The following is a 15,084-nucleotide window of genomic DNA, read 5'->3' as shown; positions in this document are numbered from 1 at the left end:
AGATCACATTTTCATGAAATTTCTTGAACTTGCTTTAATGGAGGCAGATTTTAATGTCAGTAAGAACCTGCACCATCGATGCCTGGGGTCTGGCCATTCAAAGCAGCAGTACACAGGGCTTTTGAAAATGACATTTTGGAAATGAAAATGCCACTTGGAAAATTCTTATTTCTCAGAGGCAGTTGACATATTTACCTGCTAAGGACTGAATTAGCCAGGAATTTTCACAAAAAGCCATGAAGTCATCATAAGCCATAAAGACTGTATTTCCTAAGCATTTTAAACACCTTCTCTAATAATGTTTCAGTCTGCATTTCGGTTTTATTTGTTTCAAGAGAAGGGCACATTAGTTTTACAGGGAAGCAGTAGAGAGTGGGAAAAATATATATTTACACCTACCTGAAAGGCATTCTTACATTCATTTGTTCTGCATATCTTCCAAGCACTTCCCATGGGGCATGCAACTTCACAAAGATAATGTCACTATTTATTAGAGAGGACTGAAACAAAAAAAAGAAACAAAATTGAAAAGTATATCCAAATTTCCTATGGTTTAAATTGAGTTGGAATTTAGAACAGGAGTTTAGGATTTGGGGCATTTTCAGCCAAAACTGGGTCCTTGTGTGTGCATCTATTCATTCAAAAAATATACCAATATGTGTCTGGCACTGGACACCCAGCTGTGAACAAAAGAGACATGAATGCCATTTACATTCTACAAACATACAAAAAAAAAAAGAAATAGGCAAAACCAGGTTTAAAAGAAAGATAGCGATGAATATTCTGAAGATAACAAAATAATGGGAGAAATTATAGGGAGGGGGGCACACACTACTTTGGGCAAGGGGTCCAGAAAGGCCCCTCTGCAGAGAGGACATGCAAAGTTGAGACACAAAGGAGCCAGCTGGGTAAGAGCATGGAATAAATGTTTCAGGGGCAAAGGCCCTAAGCTCAGAACTTGCGTGGTATGCTCTGTGTTTGAGGAGCAGTTAGGAGAGCAGAGTGGCTGGAGTGTATTCATCATAAAGATTAGCGTGAGTAGAGGTTGAAAAGGTGAGTGGGAGCCAGCATGTGCAGTGCTTCGCCAGCCTAAGACAACTGGACTTTATCCCAGGAACACTGGGAAGTCATTTTGATTGAGATTTTCAAAGATCACTGTGGCTAGTGCACGGAGAAAAAAAATAGATCAGGGAGAGTTGCAGAGAAAGCAAGAGAAGAAGAGATGCTCTCAATCATCCAGGCAAAATAAAAAATTGGTGGTTGTGGAGATAGAGGGTCTTCAGTGAGGTGAGTTTTGCATCTGGATCACTATCAGGGAAGGCTTTTTCAAAGGTTTTTAACTCCTCTTGGGCTTTTTATCAATACAGCACATAGACAGGAAAGTAAAACCAGGACTTCACATTTTAGTAACCACCCAACAAGTCTTGGTCTATGTCTCTGGCCAAGGGATATCTCCAATTAGGAGACTTCCTTTGGAAGTCATCTCCTAGGGCTGGGTTGTGGAAGGAGGTAGAAGAAAAATGAGAAAACAGTGAGCCAGACCATTTTAAATTAGCAAAATGGTCTATTGTTTATCCATATCTCTTTCACACAAGCTCATTCTGGACTGCATGCCATTTAAATTTTTATAGTGTAAGAATGTTAACATATTTTAGGCTTGTGTGGCTAAGCTCTCCTTATAACAATATTTATAAACAATCCATTACTTTTACACAACTGACAAAAATAGAAGCCCAACTTTATGGGATAAATTTGTGCTACAGGGAATTGTTTTTAAATTGCAGATGATGTGCAGTTGCAATTCATTGCTCATATTTTCATTCAGAGTCTTCTTGCTGGGTTTATAAATATTGTACTTAATTTATAAGAATTCCCCAAGATATTATTAAGATCAAACTGGTATCAACTACAAAGTTCCCAGGAACTCTGATGGTGGTGAATTTCCCAAAGGTGAATTTCCCAGAGCCTGGGCCCAAATCCACAATGATGGAGGGCAAACTTTGATATTGGTCTGAAAACCAAACTTTCTAGCAATTCAGGCTGAAATGAGGTTTTATATTCTAGGTTGGGACAAGGAGACCTCTGGCTATAAGTCCCCTAAAGCACAAGGAACATTTCTGCTATTCACAGTCGAATCCTCCGGGCCTAGCACAGTGCCTGATCCAGAGGGAACACACAATCAATACTTATCTAGAGTATGGTTAGTGAAACGTGAACAGTTAGTCCTGGTCCAAGTGAAAGCTGCTTGTCCTGTGAAGCAAGAAGGATGAAGTGATTCTTGGAGCCACATAGCTGGTAACTGCAAATGAGGTACCCATCCAGGGAACAGACAAGCCAATATGCCCTGAAGATGTGACAACCAGCTGTTGGATCTCTTTGCATGAACTGGTTTTCCATTGAGTAACCCATTATATCCAATCCTCTCTAGATTGGATGCTTATAGCTACACAGCCAGGGGGAGTGTAAATGAGCTCATAGGTAGCAATGTCCATACAGAACACGGAGAAAGTGCACATACCCACAAAAATCTCCATCCTGTCCCATTCACATCCGTAGATGCAGATATGAGATGGTCTCAGCTTATCAGCTGAGCAGTTTTTGCACTGGAAAAGACTGCCATTTGTTTTCCAATATATAGTACAGTTTTCCAAGTTATAAAACAGAAGACTATTTTCTAATAAATGGATCTTTTTGTTTATATTAAAGACATACATCAGATTCTGGGTAGGTATTATGGCTTTCCCACTTGAAAATGTTAATTTTGACATTGGGAATTCTTTAAGTTCACTTAGCCTTCCTACAAGATTTTACACTCACCTGTTTCTTCTCTCATCTTCCCAAGACAGAGTGAAACTGTGCATCAAGGAATATGGGAATGTAATTGATTCACAGACTCAACCAAACTCTGATTTATAGCAGAATATAATCTTTTTAATTAAAAAACATTTTTTTACATTTATTTAGAGACAGAGAGAGACAGAGCACAAGTGGGGGAGGGGCAGAGAGAGAAGGAGACACAGAATCTGAAGCAGGTCCCAGGCTCTGAGCTGTCAGCACAGAGTCCGATGTGGGGCTCAAATCCACAAACCGTGAGATCATGACCTGAGCAGAAGTCAGACACCTAACTGACTGAGCCACCCAGGCAGAATATAATCCTAAGATACACTCTCTTTGTGAAATTATTGTAATTGCTAGATTTCTAGAAAATAAATACAGTGGAAGAAAAATCATTTTGTAGAACTCCATGAATATGTGAAAATATTAAGGAGACTACATTAAAATATTATACTTAGGGCACATTTTAAATGCCACATTTCTGGGGCATCTGGGTGGCTCAGTCGATTGAGTGGCTGACTTTGGCTGAGGTCATGATCTCATGGTTTGCGAGTCTGAGCCCTGCGTCAGGCTTGCTGCTGTCAGTGCAGAGCCCGCTTTGGATCTTCTGTCCCCATCTCTCTCTGTCCCTCCCTCGCTCACACTTTCTCAAAAATAAAATAAACATTTATTTATAAATGAATAAATGAATAAATAAATAAATATCTGTCACATTTCTGTGTGTGGAAAAGCCAAGTTCATTATCTGAATACACGTGGAGTCAACTAAAATTCTAATGTAGACTCTACCATTTTCTGCATAAAAGCATAGCTGTTTTGACTCATTCAAGCGGGATAAAAATATCTTCATTTTTCTTATTTCAATTATAATAATAATTATAAAACCATCACTTTATTATTATTTTTAGAGCTTAATAATTTTGGAAACAATTTCACATTGTTACCTCATTTTATTCCTACACAAACCTTGCAAGGGAGGCTTTCCTTCCACTCCTTAAAGGGGAAAGAGACAGGCCAAGTTATTCACTCACAGCCAAACTGAATGTTTATCCCAGATAGAGCTAACACTCATATCCCTGGACTCCCTTGTCAATTTTACCTAATAAATTCTGAGGTTTAAATAAATCTATGGCTTTGTACATGCATTGAAGATGCATAATTTCTGAATTGTTTATATAAATTAATCTGTTTATTAGTTTCTACAAACTATACAAACTAATCTGAAAAGAATTCTGTATTTTAGAAAACAAAGCAACAAAAACAAGGCAAAAGTAAGCTACTAATGAATTAAGATTTGATTTGAGACTATTAAAAGTTACTTTCATAATCTTGAGAAAAATCTTAGCTGAATTGCCTTGAATGATAATGAATGTTTAGTCATAGGTTGTATGTGTGTGTATTGGGGGGGTACTTATTACTTACATTCAGTTTTTCAAGGAGGAACTGAACATCAGCCCAGAAAAATAAATATGAAACAGATTACTGCTAATTATATGGTTCATATATCACTCTTTTCTCTACCGCTGAATGATTATGCTACTGTTTCTAAATAGGTTTTTCCTCATTATTAAGTATTCCTTTCCACATAAATCCAAGAGTGCAAGTGACAAAGCGAAGAGAAATGAAATGGTTTTTGAAACATAGAGTTGTTTCATTAATATCCTGCCCCTTAGGTTAGAACCATGGGGAGAAGAAAAATGGCCATTTAAAGGAGTTGGGAAAATATCTCTGGAAGAATGGCTGGAGAAATTAAGAAGTAGCATGGAAACTACCTGAACTGGAAACAGAAAACATTCCTTCTTTCTTTCCTTCATTCAGCAAGATCCCATTCAATACCCTGTATGCACTAGATGCTAGAATGCAAGGATATGTAAGTCATGGTCCTTGCCTGGGTATGTCACAATTTAGTAAGGGAAGGTTAAATCAAGCAGCAGTACAGAAAAGTAGTGTGCCATTACCTAAATCAAGCAATCTGTCTCTCAAAGACATGTATATGAATATACACATCTTTATATCTCATGAGCACCAATACCATTGCTGAGAAGGGGATACTGAGTAAAAAACAGGTTTGGATGTGGGGGCATGGAGGTAGTGCATAGACTCAGTTTTGGAAATGTTAAGTTTCAGCTACCCATGAGAAGATGCCTTGTGGGTAGTTAAATTAGTCTGGAACTCAGGGGAGCAGTATGGGCCACAGATACAAAGTAAATGTGGCCAGGACATAGACGGCATTTAAATCTATGGGATTGGAAGAGAGCACTTTGAGAAAGAGTATAGGTGCAGAGCCACCTATGGGTAGCTGAACTTCAGAGGTTAGTTAAGAATGCAGACTCTGAGGTCAGACTATACATATTCATATTCCTATGTCTCTTTTACCAGCTCTGTGATCTTGGGTAAGCTATTTACCTCTCTGTGCCTCAGTTTGTTCAACTGTAAAATGGAAAAATGATAGCAATATCTAGCTATGGAATCACACTAAATGGCATAATAAAGATAAGATGTATGTAAAAACATGTTAGTTGTCATGATCTCCAAGATGGGCCATGCCATACTGGTAGTGTTGGGAGGAACATAGCTTTCCTACTCATCCAAGTTACAACCTGTGAATATGACCAATAAGGAACCAGTATCTGAAGAGAATTTTCTAGTCTTTGACTACAAGGCTGAAGAAACCCTGAGAATCAAGCCTCAATTCCTGTCTCCTGTCCCTCCATGGTCCCCAGGTCTCTTATATGTTAAGGACATTCATTCATTAAGATTCAACAGACATTCACTGACTACTATATATCAGGTACTCTGCTAGGTGCTGAATATACAAGATAGCTAGAATTTATAGTATAGAGTAGGGGACAAATATTAAACAACAAATAAATATGGGATTTAAAATTATGAGAAGTAGCCAAAAGGAAAAAATATATAATGCCATAAGAGAGAAGAATTGGGGGTACCTGCCTTAGATTTCCTGGTTAACCTCTGAAGGTATGGCATCTACCCTGAGATCCAAAAGATGAGAAGGTGCTAGCTGTGGGAGAAATCAAGTGAAGAGCATTCCAGACAGAGGGAATAGAAAGTATGAAGACCCAGAGATTGTATTAGAAACTAAAAGGCTCAGGTGACTGGAAATTGTTAAGTTTGAGGTAGGCAGAGTTACCTGAGATGGAGTTGGAGAAAATGGCTGTGGACAGACCATGCCAGGCCAAGTTCAATGTGGTAAGGAGTTTAGATTTTATTCTGTAAGGTCAGTGAGAAGTCACCAATGGGTTAAAAGCAGGAAGGGAACATGAAGCTTGTTTTAGAAAGTATACTCTAAATAGCCTATGGAAAATGTTCCAGAGGGAACCCAGGACTTGGAAGTTCAATAGGAAAGTTATTCCAGCAAGCCAGGTAAGACAAGATGATGGCTGAAACCAGGAGGCAGATGTAGTAAGGAAAAATGGGACAGACTTGAGATCAATTTGGAGGCAGATTTGAAAGTATTTGGGATTGGTCAAATGAGGAGAGAGAGAAAAAAAAATCCAGTGTCCAAATTAATGTGCACGTTGTTTCACCTGGAAAACTGGATGGATGGTAGTACCACATAATGAGTTAGAGAATAATCAGGGGAAAGATGGCTGTTTGCTTTAGGATATGCTATATTTGAGAACCTGGGAGATATATACATACAAGTGTGAAGTAGGCAAATGGGTATGGGAGTTGGCCTCAGGGCTAGTGGGGCTTATTAATTTGAGAATTACAGACACATCATTAATATTTAAAAGCAGAGAACTTGATGTGGTCACCTTAGGAAGTAGCAAAGACTAGGCACTAGGGCGCAACAACATTTAGAAGGTTTGGAAGAAGAGAAAGCAACCATCAAAGGAGACTAAGGAGGAACCACCAGAGAGGTAGATGGGAAATAACAAAGGAGACAAAACAGAAGCTGCGAGGAATGGGTATTTCTAGAAGGATGAAGTGATGAGCTGTGTCAAGTAAGGAGCAGCTTAGGGAACCCTTGCCACAGCTAGTCCGGGCTGATGCTTAAAGTTAGTGCCATGTGTCCCATCTCTGCTGCTGCAGCTGTCTCTTAGGGCTTGCTGACACTGCCCTTGGCCCTGGCTTTGAAGCTGATGCAGAGCTGAGATGGAACTGCTTCCAGTAGTGTTCAGCTTGTTCCCTGAAGCTAGGACCTTCCATGAGGAGTCAGAGCTGATTTCAAGGAGGACTCGTGGGTACCAAGCTATGTCTCTCCCAAGTGCCACTCCCTGCCACATGCAAACCAGCAGCAAAGAATGAAGCCCACACATGAGTCCCTTTGCCCATGCTGGGGAGAGACAGGAGTGCCCTCAGAGCACTTTGTCAAGGGGCAGAAGTGGCTCGAGTCTCTGCACTGCACCTGGAATTCCCTGTCTCTGGCTGTATGTTCTCCAACTTCTCCCAAGAATTCTCAGGCAAAAGCTGCTGGCAACCTCCCAGAATTTCTGAGATGGGCATGCAAATCAACCTCCCCTCTACCTCCAGGTCTCCTCACAAACACATATGCTAATTTCAAAGAAAAAGCTCATTGCAATTTGAGCTTCATTTTACATCTATGATATAGGTCTGAATGAGATCATGATCTTGTACACAGTCACACGTGGATAATATGTTTGTGTGTGTGTACATAAAGACAATATACCAGAAAGCACATGTGACACACAAACCTTATTCTGGGAAATTTTTATTAATCTATTTTCACCTCAGATACATTTTCAGTGACTAGGTTATACTAAAACAGGACGGTAGCAATTCTTTAAAAAGTAGCAAAAGAAGGGAAAGCAGTTTAAAAGGATTTGGTTAATCCCTTGTTATCAAACATTTATTGTATGTGTATTCATCACTAGCTTTGTGCTGGGAAAGGGTCATTTGTGTTACAATAAGGCAACTAACTCTGATGTACCTTGGACTACACAAAAAAAGAAGACAGTTATAATAACTGTATATGCAATTTGAGTAGAATTATAAAACAACAAATAAGTGCATGACATGTAACCTTTCTTAATACATAAAAAAAAAAAATAGAGTAAACACATGGCGTAATGATTAAAAGTCCTAGCTTTGGAATTCCCAAGCTTTGGAATTCAAGGTTCAAGGGCCAGATGTGCTACTCAGTAACTGATGACCTTGAGCAAAATATTTCATCTCTATAAGTCTCCATTCTCTCATCTGTGAAATGTGAATTACAGCACTTCAGATTTCTTCTGAGGACTATGAGGTTTAATACATGCAAAGTATTTAGCTAGTTCTTTGTGCAATAAAAATGCTCTTTAAATGGTAAAGAAGGTATGTGATTTGTCAAGGCATATGAAAAGTTCATATTTTCACAAGTTAAAGCTTTGATCAAAGAATAAAAAGGATTGCTTTCTTCAACCTGTTTTGCAAATTTTGGCCATGAAAATATAGTGATGGAACATTAGTAATGAAGAGGTATTTGCTTGGAGGGACTAGGAAAGGCAGCTGCATGTGAAAATTGAACAGCGTTCCTCTCCAAGGATATTACAGAGTGAAGGTCTGGCTCAAGGGAGCCTGCCTCTCTCACTTTCAAGCTCATTGGATTCTGGTTTCATCTAAGAGATAAAAAATAAGAAAGTAAGATTGGGGTTATGTTTGTGCTAAATAGGAAGAAGGAACAGGTGGAATGGGGGAATGAAAATGGAGGTCTATTTGGAAATAGTCCTCCCATTGGTCTAGGTTTATCTGTAGCAACCCCAAGAAGTCTTGGGGCCCTACAAGAGGATATCAAAGTTAAAAAGGCCTGTCCATCATCCCTAGGCCAACTGAGCTCAAAAGATGACACAAATCCATTTTTTAAATTTGAAAGAAATGGTCTTAAGAGAGCTGGAGCTTAGGAACAGAAGACTAATGAAAACCTAGGCATAGATACTTCCCAAAAGTATCTAGAAGTATCCTTGGTTTGTCTTGAAAGGTAACCATTGGCCAACAGACAACTGGGTACTACTGTGCAGTAGAAAGAATGCATGGGAAGGTCCTCCCACAGCTCACTGCACACTTGGGTAAGTCACTTCACTCCTCTGACTCTCAGTTCCTCACTGACCACAAAGAGATAACATGGCCCCTGAGCTGCAAATGTCTATGGCTGTTTTGAGGCTCAAATTGGAATAACATGTAAAAGCGTGTTGAAAACTGCCCAGTGCCAGCATGGTCTCTGAGTGGACCTTAGATTTGCTAACTGGCCTTTCCTTTCTGCCTTAAGTTTCCTCACCTGCATAAGGAGGGGCTGGAATAATTCACTTGGTTCCAAACTTACTCAGTGGAAGTATACCTTGGAAATCATGGTGTTCTCTGCAGGTGACCATGAATCTCATCCTGTGAACTATAATTTAACACTCACTCACTTATCCATTTATGTATTCCACAAACCATTATTGAGAACCTACAAAGTGTTGGGAGGACAGCTGTGAATAAAACAGACTGAATCTCTGCTCCCATGAATTCTACTGGGGAGAGAAACTCTGAATAAATAGGTATATAATATTTCTGATGGTATGCCTTGAAGAAAAATAAGGTTAAGAAAATAAAAAGTAATGGTTGGAAGATTTTATTTTAGATAGAGTGGTATGAATAGGCTTTTTGATAAGGTGACATCTGAGCAGACACCCAAAGAAAGTGTATAAGAATGTGGTTTCATTATCCAGGGACAGAACATTCCAGGCAGCAGAGTCAAAGGCAAAGGGCCTGAGGCATAATATGCTTCACATTTTCATTTACTGAGCACAAAGGGTCAAATCAGGGTAGTTACTTGCACCTGTTCTGTATCCCCTTAGGCAAATAGCAGGGTGTCACTTTCTCATAACTATATTGGTAGAAAAACAAAGAAAACTCTTAAAATGCTGCAGCCAAAAAATATTAATTTCAGCTAGGAATTGAGACAAGCCGCTTGGAAAAAAAACTACAGTGGTTCAGACCTGAAGACACATATAGATTGAAAGTGAGGAAATGAAAAAAGATATTCCATGCAAATAGAAATGAAAAAAAAGGCAGAGTAGCAATACTCATAAAAATGTAGACTTAAAAAAATACTTTGACGAGGAGTTACTAGGAAGATGGCGGCATAGGGGGATGCTGGGCTCACCGTGCATCCTGCTGATCACTTAGATTCCACCTACAACTGCCTAAATAACCCAGAAAACCGCCAGAGGATTAGCAGAACGGAGTCTCCGTCGCCAAGCGCAGACGAGAGGCCCACCGAAGAGGGTAGGAAGGGCGGAGAGGCGGTGTGCGCGCCACGGACTGGCAGGAGGGAGCCGGGGCGGAGGGGCGGCCTGCCGGCCAAGCAGAGCCCCCGACTCTGCCTGGCAAAAGCGGAGGGGCCGGACAGAGTGTGTTCTGACAGCAAGCGGGACTTGACATCTGAAAGGTTATAAGTTAACAGCTCTGCTGGGAGAGCGGGAGGGCTGGAGGACAATGGGAGGGAGAGTTGTTGAGCCCCGGACGACAGAGCTCAGCTTGGCGGGGAACAAAGGCATTCGCCAGCAACATCTCCCTCGCCCATCCCCCAGCCAAAATCCCAAGGGAACTAGTTCCTGCCAGGGAACTTGCTTGCTCCTCGAAAACACCCAACGCTGCGCTTCTGCGGAGCCACCCCTCCAGCAGGGAGTCTGACTCCCTCCCGCTGCCACAGGGCCCCTCCTGAAGTGGATCACCTAAGGAGAAGCGAGCTAAGCCTGCCCCTCCTGCCCCCGTGCACCTTGCCTACCCACCCCAGCTAATACGCCAGATCCCCAGCACCACAAGCCTGGCAGTGTGCAAGTAGCTCAGAAGGGCCACGCCACCCCACAGTGAATCCTGCCCCTAGGAGAGGGGAAGAGAAGGCACACACCAGTCTGACTGCGGCCCCAGCGGTGGGCTGGGGACAGACATCAGGGCTGACTGCAGTCCCGCCCACCAACTCCAGTTATACACCACAGAACAGGGGAAGTGCCCTGCAGGTCCGCACCACTCCAGGGACTATCCAAAATGACCAAACGGAAGAATTCCCCTCAAAAGAATCTCCAGGAAATAACAACAGCTAATGAACTGATCAAAAAGGATTTAAATAATATAACAGAAAGTGAATTTAGAATAATAGTCATAAAATTAATCGCTGGGCTTGAAAACAGTATAGAGGACAGCAGAGAATCTCTTGCTACAGAGATCAAGGGACTAAGGAACAGTCACGAGGAGCTGAAAAACGCTATAAACGACATGCAAAATAAAATGGAAACGACCACGGCTCGGATTGAAGAGGCAGAGGAGAGGATAGGTGAACTAGAAGATAAAATTATGGAAAAAGAGGAAGCTGAGAAAAACAGAGATAAAAAAATCCAGGAGTATGAGGGGAAAATTAGAGAACTAAGTGATACACTAAAAAGAAATAACATACGCATAATTGGTATCCCAGAGGAGGAAGAGAGAGGGAAAGGTGCTGAAGGTGTACTTGAAGAAATAATAGTTGACAACTTCCCTGAACTGGGGAAGGAAAAAGGCATTGAAATCCAAGAGGCACAGAGAACTCCCTTCAGACTAACTTGAATCGATCTTCTGCACGACATATCATAGTGAAACTGGCAAAATACAAGGATAAGGAGAAAATTCTGAAAACAGCTAGAGATAAACGTGCCCTCACATATAAAGGGAGACCTATAAGACTCGTGACTGATCTCTCTACTGAAACTTGGCAGGCCAGAAAGGTATGGCAGGAGATCTTCAATGTGATGAACAGAAAAAATATGCAGCCGAGAATCCTTTATCCAGCAAGTCTGTCATTTAGAATAGAAGGAGAGATAAATGTCTTCCCAAACAAACAAAAACTGAAGGAATTCGTCACCACTAAGCCAGCCCTACAAGAGATCCTAAGGGGGATCCTGTGAGACAAAGTACCAGAGACATCGCTACAAGCATGAAACCTACGGACATCACAATGACTCTAAACCCATATCATTCTATGATAACACTGAATGTAAATGGACTAAATGCGCCAACCAAAAGACATAGGGTATCAGAATGGATAAAAAAACAAGACCCATCTATTTGCTGTCTACAAGAGACTCATTTTAGACCTGAGGACACCTTTAGATTGAGAGTGAGGGGATGGAGAACTATTTATCATGCTACTGGAAGCCAAAAGAAAGCTGGGGTAGCCATACTTATATCAGACAAACTAGACTTTAAATTAAAGGCTGTAACAAGAGATGAAGAAGGGCATTCTATAATAATTACAGGGTCTATCCATCAGGAAGAGGTAACAATTATAAATGTCTATGCGCCGAATACGGGAGCCCCCAAATATATAAAACAATTACTGATAAACATAAGCAACCTTATTGATAAGAATGTGGTAATTGCAGGGGACTTTAACACTCCAATTAGAGAAATGGACAGATCATCTAGACACACGGTCAATAAAGAAACAAGGGTCCTGAATGATACATTGGATAAGATGGACTTGACAGATATATTTAGAACTCTGCATCCCAAAGCAACAGAATATACTTTCTTCTTGAGTGCACATGGAACATTCTCCAAGATAGATCACATACTGGGTCCCAAAACAGCCTTTCATAAGTATACAAGAATTGAAATTATACCATGCATACTTTAAGACCACAATGCTATGAAGCTTGAAATCAACCACAGGAAAAAGTCTGGAAAACCTCCAAAAGCATGGAGGTTAAAGAACACCCTACTAAAGAATGAGTGGGTCAACCAGGCAATTAGAGAAGAAATCAAAAAATATATGGAAACAAACAAAAATGAAAATACAACAATCCAAACGCTTTGGGATGCAGCAAAGGCAGTCCTGAGAGGAAAATACATTGCAATCCAGGCCTATCTCAAGAAACAAGAAAAATCCCCAATACAAAATCTAACAGTACACCTAAAGGAACTAGAAGCAGAACAGCAAAGGCAGCCTAAACCCAGCAGAAGAGAAATAATAAAGATCAGAGCAGAAATAAACAATATAGAATCTAAAAAAACTGTAGAGCAGATCAACGAAACCAAGAGTTGGTTTTTTGAAAAAATAAACAAAACTGACAAAGCTCTAGCCAGGCTTCTCAAAAAAAAAAGGAGATGACCCAAATAGATAAAATCATGAATGAAAATGGAATTATTACAACCAATCCCTCAGAGATACAAACAATTATCAGGGAATACTATGAAAAATTATATGCCAACAAATTGGACAACCTGGAAGAAATGGACAAATTCCTAAACACCCACATTCTTCCAAAACTCAATCAGGAGGAAATAGAAAGCTTGAACAGACCCATAACCAGCGAAGAAATTGAATCGGTTATCCAAAATCTCCCAACAAATAAGAGTCCAGGACCAGATGGCTTCCCAGGGGAGTTCTACCAGACATTTAAAGCAGAGATAATACCTATCCTTCTCAAGCTATTCCAAAAAATAGAAAGGGAAGGAAAACTTTCAGACTCATTCTATGAAGCCAGTATGACTTTGATTCCTAAACCAGACAGAGACCCAGTAAAAAAAGAGAACTACAGGCCAATATCCCTGATGAATATGGATGCAAAAATTCTCAATAAGATACTAGCAAATCGAATTCAACAGCATATAAAAAGAATTATTCACCATGATCAAGTGGGATTCATTCCTGGGATGCAGGGCTGGTTCAACATTCGCAAATCAATCAACGTGATACATCACATTAATAAAAGAAAGAGAAGAACCATATGATCCTGTCAATCGATGCAGAAAAGGCCTTTGACAAAATTCAGCACCCTTTCTTAATAAAAACCCTTGAGAAAGTCGGGATAGAAGGAACATACTTAAACATCATAAGCGCCATTTATGAAAAGCCCACAGCTAACATCATCCTCAATGGGGAAAAACTGAGAACTTTTTCCCTGAGATCAGGAACGTGACAGGGATGTCCACTCTCACCGCTGTTGTTTAACATAGTGTTGGAAGTGCTAGCATCAGCAATCAGACAACAAAAGGAAATCAAAGGTATCAAAATTGGCAAAGATGAAGTCAAGCTTTCACTTTTTGCAGATGACATGATACCATACATGGAAAATCCGATAGACTCCACCAAGAGTCTGCTAGAACTGATACATGAATTCAGCAAAGTTGCAGGATACAAAATCAATGTACAGAAATCAGTTGCATTCTTATACACTAACAATGAAGCAACAGAAAGACAAATAAAGAAACTGATCCCTTTCAGAATTGCACCAAGAAGCATAATATACCTAGGAATAAATCTAACCAAAGATGTAAAAGATCTGTATGCTGAAAACTATAGAAAGCTTATGAAGGTAATTGAAGAAGATATAAAGAAATGGAAAGACATTCCGTGCTCATGGAGTGGAAGAATAAATATTATCAAAATGTCAATACTACCCAAATTATCTACACATCCAATGCAATCCCAATCAAAATTGCACCAGCATTCTTCTCGAGGCTAGAACAAGCAATCCTAAAATTCATATGGAACCACAAAAGGCCCCGAATAGCCAAAGTAATTTTGAAGAAGACCAAAGCAGGAGGCATCACAATCCCAGACTTCAGCCTCTACTACAAAGCTATCATCATCAAGACAGCATGGTTGGCACAAAAAACAGACACATAGACCAATGGAATAGAATAGAAACCCCAGGACTAGACCCACAAACATATGGCCAACTAATCTTTGACAAAGCAGGAAAGAACATCCAATGGAAAAAAGACAGCCTCTTTAACAAATGGTGCTGGGAGAACTGGACAGCAACATGCAGAAGGTTGAAACTAGACCACTTTCTCACACCATTCACAAAAATAAGCTCAAAATGGATAAAGGACCTGAATGTGAGACAGGAAACCATCAAAACCCTAGAGGAGAAAGCAGGAAAAGACCTCTCTGACCTCAGCCGTAGCACTCTTTTACTCGACACATCCCCAAAGGCAAGGGAATTAAAAGCAAAAATGAATTACTGGGACCTTATGAAGATAAAAAGCTTCTGCACAGCAAAGGAAACAACCAAAAAAACTAAAAGGCAACCAACGGAATGGGAAAAGATATTTGCAAATGACATATCAGACAAAGGGCTAATATCCAAAATCTATAAAGAGCTCACCAAACTCCACACCCGAAAAACAAATAACCCAGTGAAGAAATGGGCAGAAAACATGAATAGACACTTCTCTAAAGAAGACATCAGATGGCCAACAGGCACATGAAAAGATGTTCAGCGTCGCTCCTTATCAGGGAAATACAAATCAAAACCACACT

At 40.2% G+C, this 15,084-nt stretch overlaps 1 protein-coding gene across 5 annotated transcripts in view; it reads right to left on the bottom strand.

The window, feature by feature from the left end:
• ANO4 (anoctamin 4) overlaps positions 1-15,084 on the bottom strand; it is a 416,845-nt gene that overhangs the window by 151,927 nt on the left and 249,834 nt on the right. For 3 of the 5 annotated variants that reach the window (XM_045062224.1, XM_023257365.2, XM_023257364.2), the window contains exon 8: positions 400-500. In XM_045062224.1, coding sequence (XP_044918159.1) covers positions 400-500 — 101 coding nt within the window. Of the gene's footprint in view, positions 1-399; positions 503-15,084 lie in introns of those variants that run through there. The other 2 variants (XM_019835401.2, XM_019835402.2) reach the window with 2 other exon arrangements.

This window comes from Felis catus, chromosome B4, assembly GCF_018350175.1.
Source record: "Felis catus isolate Fca126 chromosome B4, F.catus_Fca126_mat1.0, whole genome shotgun sequence".
Classification (NCBI taxonomy): domain Eukaryota; kingdom Metazoa; phylum Chordata; class Mammalia; order Carnivora; family Felidae; genus Felis; species Felis catus.
This window is presented reverse-complemented; position numbering and strand designations above follow the sequence as displayed.